The sequence below is a fragment of the Perissodus microlepis genome, chromosome 16 (assembly GCF_051167445.1).
Source record: "Perissodus microlepis isolate ML-2025 ecotype Zambia chromosome 16, ASM5116744v1, whole genome shotgun sequence".
Taxonomy (NCBI): Eukaryota; Metazoa; Chordata; class Actinopteri; order Cichliformes; family Cichlidae; genus Perissodus; species Perissodus microlepis.
In genome coordinates, this window is record NC_140476.1 from 13,959,255 (window position 1) to 13,980,981 (window position 21,727).

A 21,727-nucleotide genomic window follows, 5' to 3' on the forward strand; every position below is an offset into this window, starting at 1 on the left:
TCAGCTACATGCTCTGATAGCATGCTCAAAAAACAATAAATCGCCATTTGATACTTAAAAAAAAAAACACGCAGTTCCCTTAAGATGAAACAGTGCACTGAAAGGCTTCACTCAGTAATTATCTGGGAGCGAATCTTTCCCAAGAAGTCGAGCTGCTGTCTTTCCCGAGCTGTTAATGTGTACCACAGTTGCTGTGACTCATGTCACAAAGATTTTTCTGACCGGTTGTGGTCAATCTACGGCTCTCTTGTTGACAACCGCAGAGTTACTCGGCCGCTCCTAAAAACCCTGACATGTTACTGTAACTGTAACCGAGGGGCTTACAGTAATCCTGAGGCGAACTTATTGTAGCTAGCAGAGCGTTAGCCTCGACACCGACTGAGTTGCTGATTTAATAAACTAAACTGCAAGCTATGTGATTTCGAGGCGGACGGCGCTGGTGAAATGTTGCAGCCAAGCAGAGCTTTGTAGAAAGTTACACATCATGCTTCATCTTAGAAAACTTATAACAGATATGATTGTTGGCAGCATAGCATATCAATGGCCGTCCTTCCTTTTCAGCTCTCATTTTCCAACAATCATCAATCCCCCCACTGCCACCGCCAACAGACTGCCCCTTTTTTCCATGCTATCACTGAATGATTAACCTTTAATGACTTTTTTGAACTGGACAGTAAAACCTGTGTTAATACTCAGCATGAACGCGTCAGTACTGCGACAAGAAAGGATACAAATAAAGCAGTTTTTGTGGAGCTCTTTCAAAATCGGCTAAATCCACATTCGACTTCCTGCTTTAAGTTGTGGTTCCTGTGTGGCTGTAAAAATCACTGAGACATTTTGGATTTGTTGGTTTCTTTTTGGACACTTTTGTTGTAATACCCAATTTGGCTGGCAGACTATGAATAGTGTCAGCTGCATGGCATGCTGTACATCAAGACAGAAAATAATTGATGCGAGCCACATTTGGTTCCTTTTGAATTGGTCCATAACCACTAATGTGCACATGCCAATCTATATTAAATTTCTCGCACATGCACACAGTATACATCCCCGAAGTCACCGTGCGGGTAAAGCTTCCCTTCTGTGATCAGCCCTTTGACCTCTGGCTGCCGCTGCTCACTTCTTTGCTCTGCAAAGCTTATCTACACATCGAGGGCGAAGGAAAAAAAAAGGCTAGTTTCTCAAAGCAAAACCCAAAAAGACATAGTGCGGCTGAGTACGTTTCATTTTGTGCATGGCAGGGCAATATTTTGGGGTTTAGGTTAATGTAGTGTGGGCTGTGGGAAAGAGACTGAAACGGAGAAGGGGGCTACATTTCCTTTGGAGCAACAGTCTGCGTGTAATTATGTATGTGCTGATTGTGTGCAGAGGAAGCGTGTACCCAGAATTAGGGGCTTTGGTGATGTTGCATGGATTGTGTATGTGTGTTTGTGAGCCATTTGTTTTACAGACGAGGGAAGGATGTGGATGAAGGGGAAGTTTCCTCCTCTCACAGACTTTACCGAGACAGGCAGGCAGGGCTGCAGCTGTGGGATCCTTTGATTAGCGCAACATCTGGGGCACAAATACGCATGCGAGCAAGGGTCTTCCCTTGATCACGCAGTTGAGCGACAGATACTGCTGTGTCTAAGCTGGCTGCTGTTCCCAGCCTCGCAGCATATTCGTACAGTGAAAATCTGATTGTGTTTCATGCAGGCATGTTCATTTAAGTCGAGTGTGACTTTCGAGCTGTCAAAAGTCATACAAAGACAAGGTTGCGAGAAAACTCCAGTAGTGAGGGAAGGGTTAACTAAACTTCTCTTTCCTTCATATGAGCAAAGAGAGGTGTGGCTTTCTATCTGGACACCAGCCACCATCCCTCCCCCTCATCCTTTCATCACTCCTCTCTCCCTACCTCTCCCCTCCCTCTCTGTGCCTTTCTGCCTGTGCACGTCAGTCGAACTACCAACGCAGCGGTAGCAGCAGAAGGGAAATGCTCAGGAAGGACGCTTGAACACAATGAGGTTCTGCAGCAGCAGTAGCAGTAGCAGCAACACTGCAGTCTCAGTGCCAGTTTTCCCTTCTGCTCTGTTCTGCAGACAGGGAGGGCAGCTAGCCTGCTAGCCTCAGCTGCACCACAGCTTCCTCTGCAGTGGGCACGGGGTTCTGCCAGCAGACAACAGGGGCCCTTTACATCTCTGTGGGCCCTCTTTTACAGCCTTACCAAGAGGAAGAGGAACTAACCCATCCCATTTTTTTCCCCTCTCTCCCTCAACCTCCTTCTCTGTGTCTCTCTGTGTCTGTGTCACTCCTTGTCGGCCGTGGCGCTGCTCTTCCCGCAGGTGTTCTTGAAGGAGGCCCTGGAGCAAAGGCTGGAGAAGGAGAGGGAAGAGGTGCGGCGCAGGGCTGGCATGGTGATCCGCGCCCACATCCTGAGCTATGTGGCAAGGTGAGTGGTGGAGTGTGGAGGTGGGGGGAAGATGGATGATTGAGTGGCAGAGACAGTTGTCAGTGTTTGTTTTGTAGTACAACCTGCGTGTATAGGAGCGCAGGGCGGGGGGGATTAAGTGCATTCGTGGAATCATTTGCACATTTGTTTACTTCTGTATGTGCGCCTGTGTGTGGATGTGTGTTAAGTGGGCTTAAACCTTGCTGACTTGGCGATGGCCAGCGATTACCACAGTGTTGAAATTGTAGATAGGAAGCCGTTTTCGGGCATGCAGAACCGTGTACGTGCACTGTTTTAAAGTTTCTACCTTAGAAAGCCTTGTAGATTGGAAGGTAAACTCATAAACTGATGAACTGAGACTGCAGAATAGCCCAAACAAAGTGTGAATTTTTCTGGTCACTTTAGTATTATCTTTAGATCTTTTTACGTTTATTTCTTTAAGATGAACATTTAGTTTAAAAGTCTGATGAAAGAAAAGATTCCTATCAAAGGGAGGACACACGGTTAAGAGTGCGCTGGCTTTCATTGAAATTACACAACATCCCGATGATTCCCTGCAATCTAATGAAGTATTAACCCACTTGTGCCGCTGTCCTGTAGCTTCAAAGATGAGGAATTGCATGATTTCAACACCCTTTTAAGGAAAAAAAGGCCAAAACCATCATCTTTCAAGTTATAAATGGCTATCCCTGAATTACTACATCTCTAATGATACTCATGATAATTAGACTGCTCTGAAAAAGACAGTTTTCTGAGCATAACAGAGATGTCATTTATTCCTACACTATCAGAAGTGCACTTCTTCTTAAGCAAATCTATGTAAATCTGTCTTCAGCCTAAGCAACAAGTTCTTCGCCTGTCCACTCCACCTGACTGGCAGAACATCCATCACCGTGGTGGTTTAAGAAGCTGCATTCGCAGACACCCAGGGGCATCTAGCCGTACTCCACCTGCGTGCTGCCATATACAGTATAACGTTACATACAGTCCTCTGAAAGGCTCCACTGGGAGACTATAATGGGACTGATGACAGCATTCAGGTTCTGGGTTTGCTTCCCCTTAGAGACATTCATACTAAAGAAGGGCCTTGAAAAGTTCCCCAAATACACAAGTAAAGCCTTTGTATTATTACGTGTAACTTTATCTTCAGTCAGGGTCCATCCTGAGACCTGATAAAGGCCATGAAGTGATTACCGTGGAGGCTAGGTCGGACTAAGGGTCAGAGAGTCGGAGCAGTGTGTGTGGTCCTGAGAAAGTCACGTGTATTTGTGCGTGTTTATATGTGTGTGTTTTCAATGCATGTATTGTGTGTGGGTGATGGGGCTTAGTCAGAGGGCTAAACAGAGCAGCCCACACCACCACAATGGAAGAGCACAAGCTCGTCAGACTCTAAACATTGCACAGTTCACAACTGGCTTTTTTACCAGTGTGTTTGTTTGAACAGAGAATAGAAGCGGGCGTTAGGAGGAGGCCATGTAGGGCTGTCCAGCTTTACAAATATGTTTGTGGCGAGGCACAATGATCCTCAGTGAAGCTGGATTAAGATTTTTATGCCGATTATGAATGTCAAGTTTTGATTTCGTCCTCAGGAAGCAGTATAAGAGGGCTCTGTCCAGCATCGTCACCATCCAGAAGAACTACCGCGCTCACTTTTGGAGACGCGTCTTTCTGCGCCTGCGCTTGGCTGCCATTGTCCTGCAGAAACATCACAGAGGCCAGCTGGCCCGAGCCCTGTATCGACAGCTCAAGGAGGAGAAGCAGAAGCGAGAGGAGGAGGAGAGGAGGAGGAGAGAAGAGGAAGAGGAGCGGAGGCGAGTAGAGGAGGAGAAGAAGAGGATGGAGGAGAGGAGGAAGCAGCAGGAAGAGGAGGAGGAGAAGAGGAAGAAGGAGGAGGAGAAACAGAAGCTAGCCGAAGAGGAGCTGAAGAGGAGGGCAGAGGAGGAGGAGTTGATGAAGAAGGAGGAGCAAAGACTGATTAAGGAGAAAGAGGAAAAGCAGAAATTAGCAGAAAACGGGGAAAAGACAAGGTACAATGCCCTGTGTTTACTGCCGTCTGTGTATGGGTGTGGATGTTGTGATGGCAGCTGGTGCTGGTGGTGCAGGTGACACCAGCTTTTGGAGAATCGGCCACAAGGGCAGTTTTGAGCCCTTTAGCAGGCATTTATGTCTCTGCCGAAACTTTACAGATGTGCCATCACAATTAAGGTCGAGAGTTCAGATGGGTTTGGTTGGTTCACGCGTAGAGCGACCATTGCGATTGGCTCTGGACAGACGCTTTTTTAAGCTCCGGCTTTTTCCCAGTGGTTGTGAAAAAGCTGTCATCGCGGGGTCAAGTGCAGGTTAATCTGTCAACATCTTATGCCGCCTACACCATGCTAAACAGGGAGAATTGAGAGGCAACATATAGTCACGAGCTACGCGGAGATTCTGATGTTAAGCGATGTAGTACTCATGAGACTCACAAGAATAATGTGGCTCAGAAACAGATGTGCAGATCTATGTATGCATTAACACACAAAACAGCGCCTGAAATAACAGCTTTAACTGTTACTGGAATACAAAACTGCTAAATTTTGTGATTCGTCAGGAATTTCCAGGAGGAGCCAAGTCATCTGTCAAGTCATTTTCTTTCTTCATTTCATGACTAACGTGTTCATATTTTATTTTTAGGAACGCACTCATGAACGGTGCTTGTCAAAAGGTAATTTCAGTTTCTCTTCCAATGTCGAAAATAAAGAATGCCCATGAATGCATTCACATAAATAACACAATTCTGCACTTTCTTTACTTGTGTGGTTGATAGAAGGAGCTGTCCCAGACTCTGTCCAACAGCCACGCGTCTGAGGAGGAGAGCCGTCAGATGGAGGAGATCCTGCGGCTCGAGAGGGAGATCGAGCGTCTGCACAAGCAGCAGGAAGACAGCGTGTCGCTTCTTGGGGACGTCTCACGTGAGGAGCTGCGTCAGATGAGGGATGCCGAGATCTACAGACTGGAAAAGGAGGCTTCTCGTGTGGCTACTGAATTCTTGGAACTGCTGGACTTTGGTGGTTTGGAGCCATCCCTCTCGAGCGAGGAGAACCTCCACGACCCAGCTGAATCTACCGCACCTCTAGCTGAAGAGGAGGTAGATGAGGGTTTCCACGCGGAGGATGAGCGCATCGCTTTGCCTGACTTCCCACCTCCAGCTGCAGTTCCTCTTGATAAGGAAGTATTCCAAAGTATTCCCCCTCCTCCGCCTGCCTTTGCAGGAGGATTAGTGGTCTCCTCCTCATCAGCCTCCCCTGCAGCAGGAAAGCTAAGCCAAGATACCCCCAATGGACTGAGTCATGCCCCTGTCCTCACAGACTCCCAAATCCCTCCACCTCCTCCACTGGTTACTAATGGAGAAAAGCGGCCACGCCAGAGGGCCTCAGACTTTGAGCCTGTAAATGAAGAGCCAACTCACACGAACCTGCCAGACGTAGAGTCAGACTATGACCAGGAAGAGTTTGAGGAGGCCCATGGGAGTTCAGGTGCTAGCACTAACGATGGCCATATCACAGATGAGGAGGTGCTGCGAAAATCCTCATGCACTCAAAACAGCCTGGACTCCTTCAGAGGCAGCTCGGACTCGGTGAGAAATGACAACAAAAAGTCATGGCTGTTAAATTCTGTGGAGTTGTTTTAACTGGAAAAAATGCAGAGTTTCCCTTTTAAATAGGTAGACATTTGGCACGAACTCTGAGGTCCAGTGGAAGAAGAAAGTAAATCAGTAAATCTAGCCAAGACAGGAAATCCCCTGTAGAGAAATTGGATTGTTTGTTAAAATCTTTTAAATTTTTGCTCACAGAGTTTACAAAAACATGGGGTCACTGAATTTTCTGTTTCCATATCCGGTCTACCTTAAGCCATTGTTCTCCGGTACACCGAAACCCACCTAGATTTCCTCAGCGCTTATTATACTTCCTCGTCTTGCCTCAAGAGAGATTGTCTTAAAGTCGGTTAGAAAATGCATTTCTGCAAGGCTGCGTCTTATCAAAAGGCTTGTTTAAGAATCGCTGAGCAGCAATGCTGAAAATGTTTGTTTTGGCTCTGCTGACAAGCAGGTGAATCTGCACTCAGCGACCCAACACTGTGAGATCAGCAAAATGTCAAAGGGGAAGAAGGATGGGTGCATGTAATGGCACGTGTGTGTTTGTGTGGGTGGATGTGTGTGAGCCAAGTTTAAAGGAGATTGGCAGCACCGTGGCTACAAAGTCAGACAGATTTTAGGCCCTTAAAGTGCAAAATAACAGCTCGACTTCACCATCAGAAAAATTAAAAAACGAAATTAACTTAAATTGTTGCTATAAATTTCTGCCTTTGTGGATTTTTTTTGAAGTAATTATTACTTTAAGATTTCAGTTTAAAAGTCTGTCCAATCTATTCAAATGCTGCTGTCTTTTTTTTTTTGCAGTTCATTGACAGCGATGAGGACAATGATGGATATGTTGACACAGATGAAGAAGTTTGTAATGGCAGAATGAATCTGCTGAACGGCACCGGGCCTCCATATTTCCATGGCTACCTCTACATGAAGAGTGAGTAGAGCTAATAAAAACACGACACTGACCAGCAGGCATGCACATTGTCTTTGTGCAGCTTTAATGTCCATTTTGTGAGTTTTCTTGAAGGCTCTTTTTGTATTTTACGCATTTGTTTTCCGCTGATGTTTTCAGGTTTATGTGAGAGCTGTGAAGTTTAACTCACTGAGGGAGCTTTTTATGCATTGTGTTTTTGGGATGCATCTTTCTGTGTGCACAAAGTTGTGCGATCTCCATCTGTCGTAGAGAGATTTCACCGTAAACAAAAATAAATTATCATCCTTTTCTCACCTCTCAGGTGGTTTGATGATCCCGTGGCGCCGTCGCTGGTGCGTCCTCAAAGACGAAACTTTCATGTGGTTCCGCGCAAAGCAGGACTCCCTCAAATCTGGCTGGCTTTACAAGAAAGGAGGAGGAATGTCGACTTTGTCTCGGCGCAACTGGAAGATGCGCTGGTTCGTTCTGCGCGAGTCGAAGCTCATGTATTTCGAGAATGACAGCGAAGAGAAGCTGAAAGGCACCATCGATATCCGTGCAGCCAAGTAAGACTCAGTTCTCTGTTTCTTGATTTGTTTATTTTTAGCTTTGATTGAACTCATTGTTACCAGCTTGAAGCAAACATAGCCACATGCAGTAATGGTTTATTCTTTTTGTTTGTGCAGGGAAATAGTGGACAATCACGAGAAGGAAAATGCACTGAATATCGTAACTGAGGAGAGGACGTACCACATCTACGCAGAGTCTCCTGAAGATGCCAGGTACATCACATCCACAGATTTCTCAGAACAAACTGCAGCTATTTTGTAAATAGTGTTTTCCTTTCACCGTAAAATTGATGTGTAGAAATAAAGTTCCCCCTTGTGGTTGCCAGTGGAAGTTCGCGGTGTCATTTTCAATTACACTTTTGCTGACTTTTGCTTTTTGAACTCCCTCTGACCCATTTAGCGGTTGGTTTAATGTGCTGAGTCGGGTCCACAGCGCCAGTCCGGAGCAGCTCATGGAGATGCACCACGAACAGGCCAACCCAAAGAATGCGGTGGTTAGTGCTGTTTTACCTCTCTCCTGCCTGGGCCCCAGCCTCAACTCCGTATTTCTGCAGCAGTGAAGAAGCATGAAATTGACTCGCATAGCAGTCCAGTTCTGGGTCATATAGTAATCTAAACTGAAGAAGAAAAGTGCACATACCACCATCTATTTCTTTGGTCCTAAAAGACTGCTAGATTTAAAAACATATATTTTTATATAAAGATGATTATACTCCTGTAGTAATGATACATTTTTTGACAATTATTGCCATTAACACCATTTTTCCCTGTCCAGGGCACATTAGATGTTGGCTTGATTGATTCTGTTTGTGCGTCAGACAACCCAGACAGGTAAGAAATGAGCAATTTTCCCAAACACTTGCCTGATTGCATATATGTATTAAAACCCTGGCCTGTGGTCCCACAGCAGATACATGAGTAACAAAAACTAGGACAAAAAAACCCAATTTTGCTATGTTTTCTTTCCCAGACCAAACTCGTTTGTGATCATCACGGCTAACAGAGTGATCCACTGCAACACAGACACGCCCGAGGAGATGCACCACTGGATAGGCCTGCTGCAAAAATCTAAGGGAGACTCTAGGGTTGATGGACAGGAATTTATAGTCAGAGGTAAGAGGATTTTGATATTGGATTGAATCTATCTACATAAGACAAGATAAGCTCTTTATTTGCCGTTTGTACACATCCACATGTGCAAAGCTTAGAGTCAAAGCTAAAGTCACAAGACCCCCAGTAAAAAAGTAGAAATATGAAAATTTAAATATACAGAGAGACTGCACATCTTATTGTAATATATATTACACTTTTATCACATTTTAGGTGGTCCTCCTTTATTTGCCATCAGTTTGACTATGGAAGTGTGTTGTATGTATGATCAAACTGCCCACTCTGCTGCGTCTCAAGCTGTATGCTGGTTGTTTTGGTCTGAGGAGGTTGTGACCTGGACGATGGCAGGCTCTGATGATGTGTTGTGCTTCACTGATGGAAGATCAGTCCTGACAGCCCTCTTATATGTGCTGGTTTAACAGCTGTGCACTACGTGATTGTCTGGTGGACAGAATATTGAAGGTATTACAACTCGGCCATCATTTCTTATTTTACCCCCACAGGCTGGCTCCATAAAGAGATGAAGTCTGGAGCCAAAAGCACTTCTCTGAAGCTGAAGAAGCGCTGGTTTGTTCTCACCACTAACTCTCTGGACTATTACAAGTCGTCGGAGCGTAGTGCTTCCAAACTGGGAACACTGGTCCTCAATAGCCTCTGCTCCGTGGTGCAGCCAGATGAGAAAGTCTTCAAGGACACTGGTCAGTTAAACTTACTTCAGTGTCATCTTAATAAATGAATGCTTATAGAGACATAAGTTATCCTTGGGTCCTAAGCTTTAACATTTAAGAAAACATATAAACCCCAATGTGCACAATTTAGCCTTTATGGTCTATTTCCTGAAATTTTGTTGTCTTGTGCATGATTATCTTTCCTTCTCACCCAGGTTACTGGAATATAATTGTCCATGGGCGTAAACACTCTTATCGGCTTTACACCAAAATGCTGAATGAAGCCATGAGGTGGGCGAATGCCATACAGGCTGCCATAGACAGCAAAGTTCCCATTGAAACTCCAACACAGCAACTCATCAGAGACATCAAGGTATTCACTGTTTTCCCCCATTTTGACTACAGACTACATCACATTTCATTGACATTTTTGTAAATCAAACTTTTTTCAGTCATGCAAACCTCTGGCAAGGACACACACTGTAATAAAGTGAGGTACTTGTACTCACTATCTGTGTGCTGTGATCTTCTCTTGGCCTAAGTTTGTCCTGCTTCAGTACTTGTTTGAGTCTCTTTTTCATACATACACTTGGCCATGTACTCGATTTACCGCAGTGATAGTCTGCATCATCGCCATTATTGCTGCTCTATTTTTTTCTTATCAAGCGTAAACTTTCTTTTATGTAAGAAAAATCGATGATTTGAAAGGTAAGATTACTAATCTTCTCCTCTGTCTTACCAGGAGAGCAGTTTGAACGTGGAGGCAGTGGAGCAGACATACTGGAGGAACCCTATCCTGAGATATACCCAGCATCCTTTGCACTCCCCTCTTCTACCTCTGCCTTATGGAGACGTCAGCATCCACTGTAAGTGCGCTGTCCTGTAGCTGCTGCATACAAACTATTGCAGTCGATGAATTTGCTTGTCGAGAATCAGGAAATTTAAAATATTCAGTGCAGTTTTTGGTTGAAAAATGTACCTTTATTCATGGATTTTTAAAATTTAAATTGTTGTATATTTCTTCAGTAAGTAGCAGAATCTGCCACAATATCTATTTTAGGATATAAAACAGTTTTTTTCTTGCAAATCTTGCACATTAATTTAGACTTTAAATACATTAAAACTATTCAAATGTGCTCAGTTGTAAAATAACTGGTTACTTAAGGCAACTGAGCAAGTTCAGTATTGAGGCTGAAGGTTAACTTTACCCATTTCTGTCTCCCTCAGTGCAAAAAGAAAAGGGTTACACCAGCCTGCAGGATGAGGCCCTGAAGATTTTCAACTCGCTGCAGGAGATGGAGGCTGTGTCTGACCCTGTGCCAATCATCCAGGGAATCCTGCAGACCTGTCAAGACTTGAGGCCATTAAGGGATGAGGTTTACTGTCAGCTGATCAAGCAAACCAATCATGTCCCGCACCCAAACAGTCCTGCCAATCGCGCCCACTGGCATCTCTTGACCTGTATGAGCTGCACCTTCTTGCCCAGCCGAGGCATCCTACGCTACCTCAAGTTTCACCTGAAACGGTATGGGCATGTTCCAGGGAGAAAAAATTAACACCTGGTTGCAAACCATCCAGCCGTGACAGCATGACTGATATTGTTTTTATTTTATGAGTGCTTATGTGTGTGTGTGTTCATGTTAAAATGTGGTGCTGGAGACACGTATTTGCTTGGGAAAAAACACCAAGAAGGTTGTTTTGAGTTCATGTGTCTTCTGATTTTGTAAAGGAGATGAGTGTCACAGTAAGGAGAGATATGTCTGTAGTTGAGATCAAAATAAGGGTCCAGTTAGGCCCATAGTTGGACTTAAGATAAAAAATGTAAAAGTTATAGGGCCTTCGGAGCTGACTGCCTGTCCTACAGACTTTATACTCCCTATATTAAGTATCTCTTTGTGGTTTCTAAACATGTAAAATTTTCCATCATGGAATGGATGTGGCTCAGTTAACCTCAATGGGAAGATGTACTTTGGCTGAAACTTATTGTTCGCTCTCTTTTTCTGTTTCCTCAGGATTAAGGAGCTGTTCCCAGGCACAGAAATCGAAATGTTTGCCCATTTCATCGGTGAGTCTCTGAAGAAGACTAAGACCAGAGAATTTGTTCCTTCCCAAGAGGAAATTATTGCACTGCTTAACAGACAGGAAATGACCACCACAGTCTACTGCCATGGGGGAGGCTCATGCAAGATTTCTATTAACTCCCACACCACTGCTGGAGAGGTGAGCGATTTGCAGCTGCAACATAGAAATTTTTAAAGGTTTCTCTGCAAGCCAGCCCTGGGATTTTTTTTTTTTTTTTACCTTAGCATGCACAGCAGGGGAAAGAGCCATACTAATGTGTCCTAAAGGCGTGGTTTTAATTTTGTCTTTTATTGTTCAGGTGGTGGAGAAGCTAATCAGAGGTCTGGCTATGGAGGACAGCAGGAACATGTTTGCCCTCTTTGAGCACAACAACAGTGTTGACAAAGCGGTGGAAAGCAGGGTCCTTGTCGCTGATGTTTTGGCTAAATTTGAAAGGTATGTTTTACACCACATGGATACATTTTTAACAGATAATATGTTTTATCATGCAAACACTTTAAGAGGTACATAAATATTTATGTCCAGGACATGATGAGAAGAAAAGAAGATATTGCAGTGATAGATAAAAACAGATGTGAAAGTGATAGATTTATGCGTTCTTCCTCAGACTGGCTGGCAGTGAGGAAGCCCAGGATGAAGGCCAATTGAAACTATATTTCAAACTCTACTGTTTCTTGGATGTGGAAAGCATGCCAAAGGAAGGAGTAGAGTTTGCATTCATGTTTGAGCAGGTATGCTTAACCATTCATATTCTAGTTTATTTAAGAGAAAATCAAGTGCATAGTTTGCATCATTTTGTTTTTTCGTCTTCCTTCAGGCCCACGAGAGTTTAACCAGGGGTCACTTCCCTGCCCGTGAAGAGACCCTGCAGCACCTTGCCGCTCTCCGCCTACAGTTTCTGTATGGAGACAAAACAAGAGTCACGTGGAACCTGGAAAACGTCTATCCCGTGGGTCGCCTGCGCAATCGCATCTTACAGTTTACCAAGGTGGGTGGAGCCTCGGGGTCGGGCCAAACTCTGGAGCGTCGGAGGACCAGTTTCCTCGATGGGACGCTGCGTCGCGGGCTGAAGACGGGCTCCATGAAGAAGCAGCGCATGGAGGAGGAGCAGATGCTGGAGATGTGGATAAAGGAGGAGATGTCTGCAACCAGGGCGAGCATCATGGAGAAATGGTCCCGCCTCAACGGTTTAGACCAGCACCAGGCTATGCTCAAATATATGACTATCATCAAAGAGTGGCCTGGATATGGATCCACACTGTTTGATGTTGAGGTAAGCTTAAATCTTAAACCACATTGCTGTCAGTAATGTACCAGTCCGAGTTTTTATTCCCTGCATTATTACTTCAGATACATTAACAATGCGACCCTGTAGATGCTAAGTATTGATCGAGCGCTTTCTTTCTCTTAAAATCTAAAATTTGTTCACTTCACTATGTGAAATGATTTCTTTGAAGTTGAAAACTGAAGTGTGATTAATCGCCCTGCTACTGCTTTTCCTACATCATCATAATTAATGTTTCTCCAGCAGGAACACTGACATTGACCTGTTACATTGTTTCAGCTCGTAAAAAAAAGCCTTAACATCTGCAACTAAAACCTGAACGTACATTTAGAAATAGAAGTGAAAGTCCTGTAAATTTAGAAATGCAAATTTCACATATTTGGACTCATGTGGCGCAAAACCTTCAACCTCTGGGTGAAATTCCTTCATTTGAACCTTTCATTCAACCCCAAACTCATCTGAAGTGGACTTTTCCGTTTGATTTGTCTTCCATTACAGGAGGAGCTGTGCTTAGCTGTTTTTTTTCTTAAGTTTCAAAGCCATGACATCATAGTCGTGTGATTTCTTAGCTCCAAAGATGATACTGATGCCTTTGGTTAGCTGGTGTGATTTGAATGTAACTCAGGGCTGAAATGCCAAAACTTTATAACGATAATAGCAAAGAAACTGTATATACGTGGGTTATCATTATATCTGGCCTATACCCAGTCTGCCTAGTTCATTATCAGCCTGCAATATTAAACTGACAATTGATAATACTGTATTTTCGTGTCTTGGCAGTGCAAAGAAGGAGGATTTCCACATGATCTGTGGTTAAGTGTGAGTGCTGAGAATGTGTCCGTCTACAAACGAGGGGAGCCAAAGCCTCTGGAGACCTTTCCTTATGAACACATCATCTTCTTTGGTGCTCCACAGCCCTGCACCTACAAGATCACTGTGGATGAGAGAGAAATGTTCTTTGAAACCCCGCAGGTACACATGTTTGTCCTCTTTGTTTTCATTAGCGGGAGCTTCTTTTCCCAGAGTGATAAAGCATTGTGGCGAGAACAAAAGGGCCACAGTTCCAGACAAAGAGGAGTCGGTTCCCCTTAATTTAAACATTACTTTTTTAGTGCAGCTTTTAAAAAAAATAACTTTCATCTGTATATTGGCAGGTTGGAGAGATCACCAAGATCATGAAAGCTTACATAAACATGATCGTGAAGAAGCGCTGCAGTGTGAAGTCTGTATCCAGTTATGGAACCAGCTGGATCAGGTGATTCCGCTGGGCAGGACCACAGCACGCACTCAGCCACCGACACCTGGCAAAGGAAAGGCAACAGAGATTTTGACTTGAGCAACGTAGCAACACGGGCAATCTCCACTCAGAAAGATTCCTTTCTGCCATGACACAATGTTGATTCTTTACTGCTTGAAGCACATGTGGGAACCATTCAAGCGATGGTGTGCCGCCGCCCTCCGTGCAGTCGCCGAAAATGTCAGCTGATCGCATTTCTCTTTACACTGGTCCTTTCTCACGTTACTTGAAAAGCTATTCAGGTATCCTTTCACGGATTTATTTTAATGTACAGGCTAATTCGCAGGAGCTCGCGTGCTCTTTCCTCCCAAATTTCATCGCAAAATCGACAGTTCAACTCTCTGATTGCCACTATAGCGCTTTTCTTCCCCATTTAGAGGTCGTAAATGTGTTGCAATGGAAAACAAACACTGACTGAACTGGCACCTTTAAAAGCGGTTATTCTGTTGAATACTGCGATCCGTTGTGATGAATGTTCCCCTAAAATGGAGTTTCCCTCAGGTTATTGTGTAAAATAACTGTCATTCTCCCAGGAAGCAGAAAGTTTAGCTTCTTCACTTTGCCTTGTGGCTATTGTAATAGTTTTAAGAGTAGACGTGGCCTTGCAGGATCATAATATAAAATGGTGAGTTGCAGTTCTAACTGCAGTTTGCCTCGTGTAAGACAAGAAAGAGAAATTAAATGTGAATATCAACTGCACCACAGTGTCTATAAACACTGTATTGTCTCATAAAGCGATGATGAATAAATCGGTCATAAAATTTGTGCTTCTGTCCTCAAACAGGCACTCGGAGTCGAGCTGATGTCATGTTTGAGCTGAGTGTATGTAAAAGCCAAAGCTGATGTTCGCGGACGTGTTTGACAAAGCATACATGAAAACGCCTTCTCTGATTTTTTGTTGTTGTTGTTGTTGTTGTTTGTTTGTTTGTTTGTTTGTTTGTTTGGGGGTTTTTAAGCGATGTCAGCAGCCATGTGAGGATGGGTTATTTATTTATTGAAGTGTAAAAATTGTTTGGGAGAAGCGAATAGTGTGCTTGAAATGCAGTGACGCAGTTTTGTTGTAAGTTTCTGTGTCTGTTATTTGTGGATGGAGCGATGCAGAAAAACTGATGTGTTTCAGAAGCGGACGAGCTGTTCATAACTTACTGTTGATTTTTAGCCACTCTGTGTCATGTTTCTCAGCTTTCGCCACTGCTGAAGTAATTGCTGTGTGTGTTGCCCTCAGCACCCAACTCGCTGAGTTTCTGTTACTGTCTCACTAACCAGAAGACGTTTGCCGCGCTTATGCCATTGTTAAAGAACACAAGTGAATCAAGCTTATGCCAACCTACAGTATAGTTCATGATAGGATGATGTGATCGCAACATATTAAACTTAGTATTTACCTCACATTACATCACTGTCTTCCATAGCTCTCCAATCATACTCACTTAGGCGCTCTGGTCAGCTGCCGGCGGCCAAACCAGAGATTGATCTTGCCATCGATGATGACTGTATTTCTGAGATTTCTGATTGTTTTGAAGAAGAATCAGAAAATGTTTTATATCAGAATTTAAAGATGCTTTAATAAATTATTGTATTTCAAAAGCTGTTTGAATCCATCTTGTCTTTTATCATATCTACCTGACAACATATTGACATGACAACATTTACACTGTAAGGTAAAGACCCACTCTCTATGAATAAACTCTTTCCTGATTGTGGGAGGGAAAAACTCCCTATGAACAGGAGGGAACCTTCAGCAGAACCAGGCTTGGGGAGGGCAGCAAACTGCCATGGCCAGTTGGGTGGGGGGGGAATAAAACAGCACATGGAAATTAAACAAAACACAAACCAAAGAAAAGACGAGACTTTATGACATGAAAATATTGCAAAACGCTACCACATCTCACTTAAGGTCCCGCTACAGCATTTTAATCAGGTTGAGCTCAGGACTTTTCTGGGCCATTGCAACACCCTGATCCTTTTCTCTTTCAGCTGTTCTCTTGTGGATTTGTTGCTGTGCTTGGGAACATTGTCCTGCTCTGTAGCACACAGATGGCCTCAAATTTGACCCTAGAATACTTTACAAACGAGTTCACGGTCGAATAAATGACTGCAAGGTGCCCAGATGCCGTGGCTGCAAAACACACCCAAATCATCACCCTTCCACCATCATGCTTGACAGCTGGTATGAGATGTTTGTGCTGATATGCTGTATTTGGTTTTCAAGAAACGTGGTGCTGTGCATTATGACCAGTCATCTCCACTTTAATCTCGTCTGTTTTGAAGGCATTGCGCCAGAAGTCTTGTGGTCTGTTCGGATGCAACTTTGCAAAGCTAAGCTGTGTTGCCATGTGCTTTTAAAAGAGAGGATACTTTCTCCTGGCATCCTTCCAGACAAGCCATACTTGTTCGGTCTTTTTCCAATTGTATTGCCATGAACTTTAAAATTTAACATGCTAACCGAGGCCTGTCGAGTTGGAGATGTAGCTCTTAGGATTTTTGCAGTTTCTTTGAGGATTACACAGTCTGATCTTGGAGTGACTTTAGTGGCACCGGAAGATTGGCAATTGTTTTGATCATTTTCCACTTGAGAATAACATTTTGTAGAATGATGAACTTTAAATTGCTTGGAAATGGTCTAATAACCTTTCCCAGATTGCTACTCTAAGATCAATACTGATTTCTTTCCTGCTTCCACTGTGTTAATACACACCTGAGAGCAGCAAACTGCCGAAAGTAATGCTTTTATAGAGGTGCTCACACTTGCTGGTGATCAGCTAATCCTTAGTAGAACCTGATAGATAGATGGGACTACTGCTGGTTGGTAGTGCTGGGGTCAGTAAAGTCGTATTAAAGTCCGTAATTATATACCATAAATTATTTTCCGCTTGTATTTTTGTTTTATAAACTCAAATCTGCAAAGTTTTAAAAGATAAGGAAAGACAGGAAATACTTTATTTATCCGAATGACAGCGAAATCACGGTGTTACAATAGCAGAATAGCTTGGAAAGGCACAAAATTAATCTAAAGAAGATAGAAAACACAACAAAACCCCAATAAATCTCACTAAAACGTCAATATTATACGATAAGAAGCTTGAATCTAGAATGAATGCAATCATTGTGGTGTGAGGTGGTAAAGATTTTCCGTGTCTGTCAAATACGGAGTAAGTATAAATAATATAAGTGTTTTTTTCTGATATGTGCTGAATCTCAGAGAGCTAATGAGCACAGTGTGTCCTTACTCTCCGCTCTCCCTCCCAATAATAAAACATGTTTTTCAATGAGATGTGTCACCCTGCAGCTGCTTGATGACACCAGCGTCAGGAGTTCATGACGTCACCGCTTGTAAACCAGGGGTTCAGCTTCACTCCTCTCGAGCCTTTCTGTTTTTTCCATGCAGTCCAGCGCTCGTGTCACCATGTACAGCCCGTCCGCCTTTGTTTTTGTCCTAATTTCCTGCGGTATTATTACAGTTACAGCGCAAACACCGACTCCTGCTCCAGCGGACAGTAAGTTTGTTCTTCTTGTATGTGTTAGTGCAGCGCTTTGTTTTGGAGTGCCAGAGACGGGTCAGGAGGCAGTCACATGACATCTACACAGTGGACTTATCGTAATCGTAGAAGCAAATGTAAAGATAATCCTCAGTGGCTTTATACATATTCTTGTAGCATTCACACACATACACACAAACACAAAAGAAAAAGTTTCTTTTGCCTGTCTCAGTTAGGCTAATGTTACTTCTTTTGTTGCAGTGATCCTTAATATGTCACAGAAAGTTAAATTCTCTCAGGGTTATATTAGTTTACTTCTTGTAGGTGTGTGTCATAGCTTTTCTCTGTTTCAGCTCCCTGTGCCTTGAAATCCAACACCACTTGTGATGAATGCTTGCAGAATGTGACAGTAAGTTTCCTGCAGTTCAGCCAAAAACATATCCTGTAAATGTTTGCCATAAAAAGGGGAAGTTATAAGATAAAATGTAACTGTTTATGACTGTGTTTGTTGCAGTGCCTGTGGTGCATAACGACCAAAAAATGCATCGAATACCCGGTGAAGAGCATCCTGCCCTCCAACAGCGTTTGTCCACTGAATGATGCACGTTGGGGGCTATGCTGGCGTAAGACTGGCAAACACACTTGTTACTATTATTATTTAATGCGCGATGTTTGCATGGGGGAAATATATTTTTTACATTGTCCAGGAAAGCTTCTCAGTTGTGATGACTTTCTCATTTTCTTGCTGGATGGTAAAATGAATATACGAGTTTGGACTTTGAGTCCAGTTTGAAGATGTTACTGCAGCTGTAAGTTGTCTGTAAAATACATTTATGACATTTTAGACTTTGAACAAATAAGTGAAAAAAAGCCCAGATTGCAAGATTAACCAGTAAGAAAAATAATTTGTACCACGTCAGCCAAGAAAGAAAAACTTATAAGTGTGCTTTTTCCCCCTCTTTTGTGGTGCAGGTCTTCTTCATAAATCATAATCATCTTCTGAGTAAAATACATTAGCATCTTTTCCACTTAGTAGTTCATTGCTATGTTTACTTAATGATAAGATTTGCTCATGCAAGCTGGTGTTTGGTGTTTTTTCACTCTGTCCTTGTGTCCACGTTTGATTTACAGTCAACTTCCAGATATTGATCATCACCGTGTCGGTGCTGGCTGGTATCATCATCATCGCTATTCTTGTTTGCTGCTTCTGCTGCTGCAAGTGTGAAAAAATTGGGTAAGCATTAAGTCACATGAAGTGCTCACTGTTAAATCTGGATCAAAATGTAAGCAGAAGCAGGAGGAGGAGGACGAGGAGGATGGGAACACAATGGGTTGTTATTCTGTGAGGCTAGGCTGATACGGCTATCTCCAGAAGGCTGCCAGAATTTGTGGCTGCAGTAACTTTGGTCCTTCTGATTTTATAACTGCCTTCAATTTTGTTGCTCTGTAAATGTATAAAGCTAAAAGCAAATGCTCATATTTGATATATAATATAAATGTCTATGTGCAGATACATAAAGGTGGTGAATTGATGTAAACAAAAATGTCTTTTTAATAGGAGAAAGAGAGAAGACATGCAGATGGAGCGACAAACTCGGCTGAGGAAGGACCGCCAGAAAGCGAGGTGAATGTCTGTGGAGTATGTGTTTTAACTTAAATCTTCATGCATATAACACAATTTCAGAGTGTTTGATTAACCGAAACCTTACTACTGTGCCTGACTCAGATGGGCAAAATATAAAGTTCTGTGTAAGGTCTTGAGTAAGTTGATCCATATACTGTAGTATAAAGGACCCAAGGCACGCAAAGGTTTTATTTACAATGTTATTGAATTTTCCTGCTTGTGCAGCTTTCCACCTGCCTCAGTCCAGTGCAGCACACAGCTCTCTCATCAACTCCTGGCATCCTGCTCATATAGGGGAGGCATGATTAAGTAATAGAGATCAGCTGTGTGGGTCAGCCTCCTCTGACGCCACACCCTGATAATGATAATGAAATAAATCTAGTTAGGCTCTTTGCTCTTTTTGGAGCAAAGGCCATCAAAAACCTATGCCAGGTGCTTCACAGCCTTCCCCTGTTTCTTTTTCTTCATGGGCTCCAGGCTAGCAACTGTCTTGTGATGTTGGGCATGCCCAGGACATCTCTACCTTCTTCTCAGGCTCTCTTCTTCCACGGTCCATCGCTCTATCTGTTGCTGCAGGTTGATGTTGCTCATTTTTTATGGCCATCAGATTGAGAGGCACTAGTCCACGAAAGCTTTTGTAGCTCTGCATGTCTGCTTCGCACAGAAGCAGAGACTCTACATTTTTCATAACTATACAGTTATGAAACATGAAGATTGTTCACAAAGTCTCCCAGATTATTAATTAGTCATCTAAGTCTTAAACTGAATTTAACATTTATCCTTTTGATGGACATGAACATTCACAGGTTATTTGTACAATCAATCTCAACTATCAAGTTTTAGCCACTAAACATAAAATTAATGTTACTTTAGGCTGTAGTATATGTTACCACAAACCTAACCAGTGATTTAAACACTGGCATGTGAAACTTTTAAGGTAATCGTGTGTAAAAATCAAACTCATCCATAAGGAACTAAATGCGTTATGTTATTATGCGGCATAAAATCATTGATGGTACATCAAAAATAAGAAACATAATGTCACTTGTTTATTGTTGAGATTGAAAATGACTTTAACTTCATTAGATAAACAGCAGGCTGATCTTATTTCCGGGGTGCTGGTTCATTTTGCTCCTGGACACCATGCTGGAAAAGTAAATATTCTGGGAATCCAGCGCTACTGTTTGGCTTTGTGTTTCATCACAACTGTTATAATTGAATTAGACTGATTGGACGGTGCCAAAAAAGAGCAAAAAAGATTGACAGGCAGGAAAGTTTTTTTTTTTTTTTTCTGTGAAAATTTTGCTTTCTACTTCATAAACTAAAATAAGTGTCATGTGACAGTGTCAGCATCCTCTGTTGCCTAACAATTTGTCTTTGTTTCCCTCTCAGGAGGTCAGAAATGCAGATGAGGCATGATGAAATCAGGCACAAATACGGTGAGACTAATTACTTTTTCTGTGTGGCTTGAACGGGTTATGAAATGTAAATTTTGATTATCAGAGAGGTTTGTTTTGAAAGTGCTCAGTTTGTATGCGCAGTGATCAAACAGCAGCAAAATAGAAAAAAAATTAATAAACCACAACACTATGATGAGATAGATTAAGGAACAGATAAAGATAATGGAATCTGAGCAGAAGAAAACAAAATGTGAAAATTAATCCATTTACACAAAGAGGGCGGAAAAAAACTATCATTGAGTGCCATCTACTGGAGAAACACTGTACTGCACATATTTGATAAACTACAATTCAGCGTCAAAAGACTTACATTTTAAATCACATTAATGAAATGTAAACCAAACTTCCCTGAATAATTTATATTCTTATAAACAACTGGACTCGGTTTTATTGATTACACATCCTTCTTTTCAATTATTCTTCTCAGGTATGTCGAAGGATAACCCATACGCCCGTATGGATGATCATTAAGGAGAAGCAGCCGTTCGTTAAGTTGATCCTATTGAAGCCAGTAATACGGAGATACAGCCTACAAGGAGCTCATGATAAACTGTGACTGTCTGATTGATTTCAGCGCGACAGTGTTTTCAGAATACTCTTAGCCTGATGCTGCACTGTTTTGCTTGATTAATATTTCTTATGCATTAATTTCAATTTAATTTGAAAAAGCAAGCATCCCCAGTTTAGTTTGTAAAAGTCCAAAGCTGACGAGTGCTGTGGTGCTTCTTCTGTAACAAGCAGTTTCACTTTCATACTACATTTACAGTATTCTCGATTTGACTCATCCATGTCTGCAGCTCAACACTTCTTTTTCTTTAAATAGTTCATGTAACATATTTGTCCTTTTCTCCATTTTTATTGCATTCCAGAATTATTTTCGTTTTTTATTGAACAAAAGAAAATGCGTGTTTTTGAACTGCATCTGAATCATCTGCCAATAAAAAAATAAAGAAATTAAAAAAAATCATACATTTTTTTAGTTGTTTTATTTTTTCCCTCTGTTTCTCTCACACATGTTCTTTTATGTTTTGGCCTATGAACAAATCAAATTTCAAAATATTTTTAATAAGTTAATTTTCCAAAATATCCCAACTGACAGTGGAAATTAAGCAATCTAAGAATGTTTCAGTTCCTGAGAATAATATTCTGCTCACTTGTTTGGTCTTCTGGTCCAGCCCCACCATGAT

The 21,727-nt window shown here is 42.4% G+C and overlaps 2 protein-coding genes across 4 annotated transcripts in view; both read left to right on the plus strand.

The window, feature by feature from the left end:
- myo10l3 (myosin X, like 3) overlaps positions 1 to 15,567 on the plus strand; it is a 54,876-nt gene extending 39,309 nt beyond the window's left edge. Inside the window, exons 22-41 of the mRNA XM_084907853.1 lie at positions 2,322 to 2,428; positions 4,018 to 4,455; positions 5,099 to 5,129; positions 5,232 to 6,041; positions 6,864 to 6,987; positions 7,289 to 7,532; positions 7,653 to 7,748; positions 7,936 to 8,029; positions 8,311 to 8,366; positions 8,506 to 8,648; positions 9,149 to 9,343; positions 9,529 to 9,686; positions 10,056 to 10,179; positions 10,541 to 10,838; positions 11,326 to 11,533; positions 11,694 to 11,830; positions 12,003 to 12,126; positions 12,213 to 12,668; positions 13,461 to 13,652; positions 13,835 to 15,567. Coding sequence (XP_084763979.1) covers positions 2,322 to 2,428; positions 4,018 to 4,455; positions 5,099 to 5,129; positions 5,232 to 6,041; positions 6,864 to 6,987; positions 7,289 to 7,532; positions 7,653 to 7,748; positions 7,936 to 8,029; positions 8,311 to 8,366; positions 8,506 to 8,648; positions 9,149 to 9,343; positions 9,529 to 9,686; positions 10,056 to 10,179; positions 10,541 to 10,838; positions 11,326 to 11,533; positions 11,694 to 11,830; positions 12,003 to 12,126; positions 12,213 to 12,668; positions 13,461 to 13,652; positions 13,835 to 13,939 — 4,140 coding nt within the window. The 3' untranslated portion in view covers positions 13,940 to 15,567. The remainder of the gene's footprint in view (positions 1 to 2,321; positions 2,429 to 4,017; positions 4,456 to 5,098; positions 5,130 to 5,231; positions 6,042 to 6,863; positions 6,988 to 7,288; positions 7,533 to 7,652; positions 7,749 to 7,935; positions 8,030 to 8,310; positions 8,367 to 8,505; positions 8,649 to 9,148; positions 9,344 to 9,528; positions 9,687 to 10,055; positions 10,180 to 10,540; positions 10,839 to 11,325; positions 11,534 to 11,693; positions 11,831 to 12,002; positions 12,127 to 12,212; positions 12,669 to 13,460; positions 13,653 to 13,834) is intronic.
- A 1,743-nt stretch (positions 15,568 to 17,310) lies between these two features.
- Positions 17,311 to 21,509, plus strand: pttg1ipb (PTTG1 interacting protein b). Of its 3 annotated transcripts, none has more exons than XR_014797176.1 (7): positions 17,312 to 17,474; positions 17,810 to 17,865; positions 17,971 to 18,079; positions 18,588 to 18,690; positions 19,015 to 19,095; positions 20,473 to 20,519; positions 20,968 to 21,009. XR_014797176.1 is itself a non-coding variant. In XM_084908156.1 (7 exons), exons 1-7 carry the CDS (start codon positions 17,360 to 17,362, stop codon positions 21,009 to 21,011), a joined length of 540 nt encoding a protein of 179 aa, XP_084764282.1. In that variant the 5' UTR covers positions 17,316 to 17,359; the 3' UTR covers positions 21,012 to 21,509. The 3 variants fall into 3 exon arrangements, 2 of the variants coding, with proteins under 2 accessions (XP_084764283.1, XP_084764282.1); XM_084908156.1 differs by having other exon boundaries at positions 17,316 to 17,474; positions 19,015 to 19,080; positions 20,968 to 21,509; XM_084908157.1 differs by lacking the exons at positions 20,473 to 20,519; positions 20,968 to 21,009 and adding an exon at positions 19,558 to 19,656 and having other exon boundaries at positions 17,311 to 17,474; positions 19,015 to 19,080.
- The last annotated feature ends 218 nt before the right edge of the window (positions 21,510 to 21,727 follow it).

What these genes read in the sequence shown, in the direction of transcription:
- pttg1ipb (XM_084908156.1), top strand. Translation starts at nt 17,360, where the DNA reads ATGCAGTCCAGCGCTCGTGTCACCATGTACAGCCCGTCCGCCTTTGTT. An exon ending in GACTCCTGCTCCAGCGGACA is followed by an intron (nt 17,475 to 17,809) that starts GTAAGTTTGTTC and finishes TCTCTGTTTCAG; the next exon opens with CTCCCTGTGCCTTGAAATCC. An exon ending in AAGGACCGCCAGAAAGCGAG is followed by an intron (nt 19,081 to 20,472) that starts GTGAATGTCTGT and finishes TTTCCCTCTCAG; the next exon opens with GAGGTCAGAAATGCAGATGA.